The sequence below is a fragment of the Rhagoletis pomonella genome, unplaced genomic scaffold (assembly GCF_013731165.1).
Source record: "Rhagoletis pomonella isolate Grant_MI unplaced genomic scaffold, Rhpom_1.0 Rhpom_scaffold_00001, whole genome shotgun sequence".
Lineage (NCBI taxonomy): Eukaryota > Metazoa > Arthropoda > Insecta > Diptera > Tephritidae > Rhagoletis > Rhagoletis pomonella.
This window is the reverse complement of record NW_023458555.1, coordinates 14133884-14140169: the sequence shown is the minus strand read 5'-3', so window position 1 is coordinate 14140169 and position 6286 is coordinate 14133884. Positions and strand designations below refer to the sequence as shown.

Here is a 6286-nt window from a genome sequence, read left to right as displayed (position 1 = left end):
TTTTTTTATAACTTTCTTTTAGTTTTTAGATTTAAATTCTTTAAAAAGAAAAAAAATGCTTATTTTATAAAATTTTTTTTATTTGTTTCTTTTCTTATTAAATTTTTAGAATTCATTACCTTGAAAAGAAAAATACATTTAAATTTTTATTTTTATTTAACTTTTTGGATCGATTTTTTTTTTAATTTACATGCTTTCTTTTTTTATATGTTTTTTATTTACATTTTCTTTTTATTTTTACTTTTTATTGTTTAAAAACATTAATTCAATCTAATTCTCTGAAGCATTTTTTATTTTTGTACTTTTTAATTTATTTTTAATTTAAGTTTTAGATTTTATGGTTTTAAGAAAAAAAACTATACATATGTTTCTTTTACGTCCATTTAATTGTTGTAACTTATTTTATTATTTTCCCATTTTATTTTCTTTATAATTTAAATTTTTGTTTAGTTTTAAGATGTTATTGTATCGAAAAGAAAAAATGTTTTTTATTTGAGAATCAATTTTTATTATTTATTTTTTATTTTAATTTAAATATCTTTTAATTTGTAGTTTTTGTTGTTTTAGAAAGAAAAATATAGTTATTTGTTTATTTAATTTAATTTTTAGTTGCCAGAATTTCCGTCTTAATTAACTTAAAAAAAAAAAAAATCCAAATTTCTCGAACATCTGAAAGTGTGTTTGCTACGTAGCTAGCTGCATAAGCGATTATTCATTTGGCTTAGTCAGCAGTTTTATTGATTAAATTTGCGCTTTTGTAATAGACCATCGCTTTCCTCCTCCAATACTTTGTCTCAGCATCTGCACACTCCATCGACTGCTACGTTGTTGCTGCAGAGTTTTAATCGGATTTGTTGGCGTGTTGCGCCTTTCTATTTTCGTACATTTTGTTGTTATTCTTTTGCAATATTGCGTTATAAAGTTTTTTTTTTCTATTGTTGTTGTTTGTGTGTCTGATGTCACTGGCATTGATTGGGATATAAAAGTGTACATACATATATTCGCGAAATATACGCTTACCGCTGGCTGTGTTTGAACTGCAACGCACAACAGTTAGGTGTTTGTAAAATTGTGCGAGTAAGGTCGAAAATAGGGGAAAATGGCGTGGTAATGCTTATTGAAGGAGTGATTGAACCAAAGATAAGAGTGTCGTCTACTTTTGTTTTGCGACTGCCGAATAAAAATTTACAATTTCTATTTGTTATCGATTTTTGACCCCTTTTAAATTGGCAAATTGTAAATCAGTAGATAATTTTTAATGTTTAACCTTTCCTCTACTTCTTTTCTTTAAGGCCTCCATTCGCCTGGACGAGGCGCCTGCGAAAATCGCTCACATCAAAGACCAACAAGAACAATGCGAAGTGAAGCTAGAGAAGGAGCGTGACTCTCTCGCCGCACTCATGTTCGAGCTAATCACCAAAGAGGATGTCATCGTTCAGAGCGTACGCGACTATGTGCTCTATCAGCGCAATTTTCACGAGCGTGCGCTACAAAAGGTGAATACATCGCTCGCCTCCATACAGGACGTCATACAATCGACGGCGAAATCGCGCTTTGGTACCTCGCTGACAGAGCATTTAGAGTCGACGAATCGTGAGATTTCCTACATTCTTGAGCTGTGCATTTGTTGTCTCGTCGAGAATGGTCTCTACGAGGAGGGTCTATTGCGTGTGGGCTGTGCAAGCACCAAATTGCGACGCATGAAGCACGCTCTAGAGGCGCAATATGTGAAAACACCATTGCCGTTAGAGTATCAGGATCCACATGTGATCGGCTCCATACTCAAGCTATATTTGCGTGAACTACCCGAACCGTTACTCACCTACAAATACTACAAAGACTTTATAAATGCTGCGGAATGCGGTAGTGAGTCGGAACGTAAGGCTGCTATCAAAGCGACGTTGGCCAAACTACCAGGGGCGAATTATGCGAATTTGCGCTACCTTACACGCTTTCTCTGTCTGGTCACACAGAATGTGGATCACAACAAGATGAGTTCGCAGAATGTGGCGATTGTGATGTCGCCAAATATGTTGTGGCCGCGTGTAGATAAAAGCAATCCGGCAGACTATTTGGGGCAAGTGAATAGTTCATCGGCTGTGAATGTGATTGTGGAGCTGCTAATTAGTCAGTGGGAATACTTCTTCGAGGGAGAAGTGGACTTCTTTGTAACACTAGCGCGCAGTAAACTCTTTGTGGAAGGTAAAAGCAAATCCGGTTCTTCGAATGAGCATTTGGATCGAAACGATACGGGTGAGTGGGCCAAGGCAGGAGCTTAGAAGTTGTAGGTAGATAGTATTTGAAAATTGTAAGGACAATTTAAGACTTTGGAAATTTGTAGATCATATGGGCTACCTCGGATCTCTAAAAAACTCAACAGCAAAGGTGTTCAGAATCATTACAAACATGCAGCAGGAGTAGAACTTTTTTGTAACCGAACTTGCTGCACCTGTTAGCTTTGAGATAGCAAAGAAAGTGTTCAGAATTCCGAAGCCTTGTGACTCGTAGGTATAAATCACTAGGAATGCACATAGCAACACAAGAAAGGGATCTCTCGAGAGCTACTTCATATAAGCGAACTCAGTAAATTCATCGGGAAGCCGATATGGTTTTATCAAGAAATCTAGGATCTACATTGATAAAGTCGCATTTCCCACGATAGGTGCCTCAACATTAGGCCAAAATGTGCCTAGGCAGTTGCTAGGAAGTCGTGTGCTTCTAGGTACGGTGATCCTAGAAAGCGAAGTCTGGTCCTGGTAAGGGCGGCTTCACAGTGACACATAATGTGCTCTGCTGTTTCCTGTTCTTCGTTACACAACCTGCACTGGTCAGAGTTGACAACTCCTATGTTTGACAAGTGTTTCATTACCCTACAGTGGCCAGTAAGAAAGCCTGTAACAATATCTGCCACTTCATTGCCCATGACTCCACTGTCTCCCGGTACCCATTAAAAGTTGCAGACAGTCCCACACCAGCTTTGAGTTGACCTCGTGCGCTTTAAGAGCGAGGAGTGCCGCTCTGCTGTCCGAGTGTTTGTAGATGTGTTTTTTGGTTGCCCCACTTTCTACATACTGCCTCAGACAAAGTTCAATGGCGTGAACCTCGGCCTGAAAGACAGAGTTACCCTGCCCCTTGCTGGTGAAATGGAGCAGTCTGGGTTGTATGCCGTAGACTCCTGCTCCGACGCCGTGGTCAGTCTTTGAGCTGTGAGTATACCAGATGTGGCTATCCTTCCGGGGTTTAGGTCGTTCATTGTCCCAGTTATTCTTGTCGCCTACTGTATCTAAAATATGTTTCTGGAATATGCAGAGTGCTTCGTTTGCCTCTGAGACGACAAATTTTTCTTGCTATTGTAAGACCTAGTAAAATCCGTGGTTAATACCAGTAATATGTACAAATAATACTTCTCCATGTGTTAACTGCTCTTGCGACACGTCTACTTATCACCCAAATTTCACTTAAAAGCGATTATAACACATCTTCCTCTTTGCAGATTCCCTCGAGAGTCCGCGTTACGGCACCATACGCCGGCAGAAAGCCTGCGCGCCTTCACCACCAAGCGCTGCCAAAGTGGTGGAAAAAATCTCCACCTCCAATGAAATCCAACGCAACGGCGAGGTGAATTCACGCGTAAAAGAACTCTTTCCAAACACCACAGCTACCGCAGTCGCAACACCAGCAGTTAATAATAAATATTACAATAACAACAATAATGGTAACAACAGCACAAGCGCAGAGAAGCCGGAAAAGCCGCCATTACCAAAGTTGCCACAGTTCCAACAGCCGCCTGCGCAGGTGACACCACAAGCTCAACCACTACCAGAGCCACCGCAATCGGCCAAGCCGGTGCCCATGACGCGTACACAATTCTTCGGTTTGGATAATTTACCCTCACCGGTAGCAGATCGTAAGAGTACCGAGAGCATAGGTGGCTCGCTCGCCTTCAAGCCTGATTTACCACAAAAACCAAAGATACCAAAACGACCAATGGTGCTGAGTCTCAGCGGCAGTGGTGGTGGTAGTAAAAGTGACGATGAGACCACGCCAACGCAAGCGCAATCACAGACCACGGAAACAGGCAATGGTAGTGTGGCTGCTAATGGTGGTATCGCTGGTATTGGCAGTGGCGGTGGCAGCGGTGGCGGTGGTGGTGGTGGTATAGTTTCACGCACCACTGAGAAATTCATCGAGAAGTTACGCAGCGAAAATTGTGATAACAATTTTGCAGCGACGGCAACGCGCGAAAATCAGCACAATCAACAGCTATTGATTTCGGAACAAAATGCAAATGTGAACAGTGCCAACAGCGGCGGTGGCGGCGGTGGCGTTGGCGGCAGCAGCAACCGAAGTAGCATAGGCAGTCTTTACAGCGTTGGTGGCGGTGGTCACTCACGTTCGAATTCGAATACGAATGCCAATATTTGCGCGCCTACGCAACAGCAACCAGACGCGACAGCTTTTTTGGCAGCAGCGGCTACGTCTACAGCGTCAGTGACAACACCTTCGGCAGTGAGCACAGCACAAGCGCAAACACAAACACCGGCGCCGATAACGCGTATCACACCCACAACGCCCGTTTCGCCGCATATGATATTAACGAAACGACCGACGGTGCCAGCGCCACCACCGCCTTCGGTGGTTAAGAAACAATCCGATTAGGCGTAGGCGACACATTTCTAGCGTTTATTTTTATTTGTAATAGTTATTGAAGAATAATACACACATGTATGTATGTATGTATGCAGATGCAGACACGCGAGCACTGTTATATTTTTGTATATGTATATGTTAGCACACACACACACGCACACCCGTTGACAGTCCCACAAGCGCACTGACAGTAAACACTGAACTTTTATACAAAAAGATTGTATTGTACATAAATAAGCGCGTCGCGTTCGCTTCGACAGAGTGTGCCAAGTTGAAATTGTGTTTGGGAAAAATGCATTAAGAGTTTGGAAGAAAAGATAACCTCCAGTACTTTTGTAATAAAAATTAAGAACTAAATTATTTACGTATGTGTTTTTAGATAGAAAATTGCAAGAAAGGCAATGCTTTTCGCCAGATGGAATTCGCTCAGATTTTAACATTAAATGTCCGTAAAAATTTGTTGCACAATATTTAAAATTTTTATTCAATGTGATTTCTGCAAATAAGCTGAAATTTTTCCGGGGTTTTTCCTGACCGTGCAAACTGTGGAAAATACTACTACCACTACGCTACTCGGTCCAACGGAAAGAAAAAATAATGCTGATAATTGCTTCCTCATACTCTTCAATACAAAAGCATAAAAATTTAAGTTGTATTTCTTTTAAATTTGAAAGATTTTGTTCTTTTGAGTTAAAATTTTTTTAACTCTATTTACAAGCTTTTATTTAACTTTACTTGTATGTACAATGTACATTGTACATATGTAAGTATGATTTGCAATTTGCAATCAATATTTCACCAACTTCCCGATGAGCTAGAGACTTGAAACTTAGCTCCCAACCCGACAATGACAATGCAATATGAAAGATGAAATAATCGGCTAGGTGGGAAAATCCGTATTTATGGTCCGATTCGGTTCATACTTAGAAAGCTTGTTTTAAAATTATATTTTTACAATTAACTTTTTAATTAGAAACTTGTTCAAGCCCTTTTTTTAAGAAATATTAGTCGGCATTTAGTTTTTGTTAGAAAAAATTGGCGCAATGATAAGAAAAGGCTTCTTAGAAGTCACATACATATTAATAAAATATTTATAAAACAATTTTAGACTTTCATAATATCTTTGAGTTTTACATATATAACTTTTTGTTGTTCTGAAACATTTGCAAAAGTCACAATCAAGCGGTAGCAGTGATAGGCAACTATTTAAGCAATTATTCTAAATTACTTGTTCACTATGCATTTACTTCAAACTCAGTTTCTAACACAGTTTCAACTTTGAATTAAGTTAGAAACGCGAAAGACGAATATGTCAAAGATACATACATAAATGTTGGAATACCTCGACAAAACGGGTACAGCTCAGGTTAAATAAACTCAAAAGTTTGTAAATGTTGCAAGTGCGCAAGTTTTATTGCGTAGAAATAGAAATGCTTTCATTATGCAAAAAGGAAAGAATTCAACGCACGAATTCGAATGATACAGAAAAAGTGGCAGATTAAAGTAGAAATTAATTAAAAAACATGAGCTTGTATGTATAAGAAGAACTGTAAGAAAATGTTATATTAAAAGACAAAAAACTTAAGCAATGATTATAAATTAACGCACAAGAATTAATAAGATAAGGTAAATGTAA

General features: G+C 39.0%; 1 protein-coding gene across 2 annotated transcripts in view; it reads left to right on the top strand.

Moving 5' to 3' along the window:
* Positions 1 to 4961, top strand: part of LOC118739519 (rho GTPase-activating protein 92B) — a 73100-nt gene extending 68139 nt beyond the window's left edge. Inside the window, exons 4-5 of one of the 2 annotated variants that reach the window (XM_036470901.1) lie at positions 1293 to 2202; positions 3494 to 4961. In XM_036470901.1, the coding sequence (XP_036326794.1) occupies positions 1293 to 2202; positions 3494 to 4659 (2076 nt within the window). In that variant the 3' untranslated portion in view covers positions 4660 to 4961. Of the gene's footprint in view, positions 1 to 1292; positions 2254 to 3493 lie in introns of both variants that reach the window. The other variant, XM_036470893.1, reaches the window with a different exon arrangement.
* Positions 4962 to 6286: the final 1325 nt, after the last annotated feature.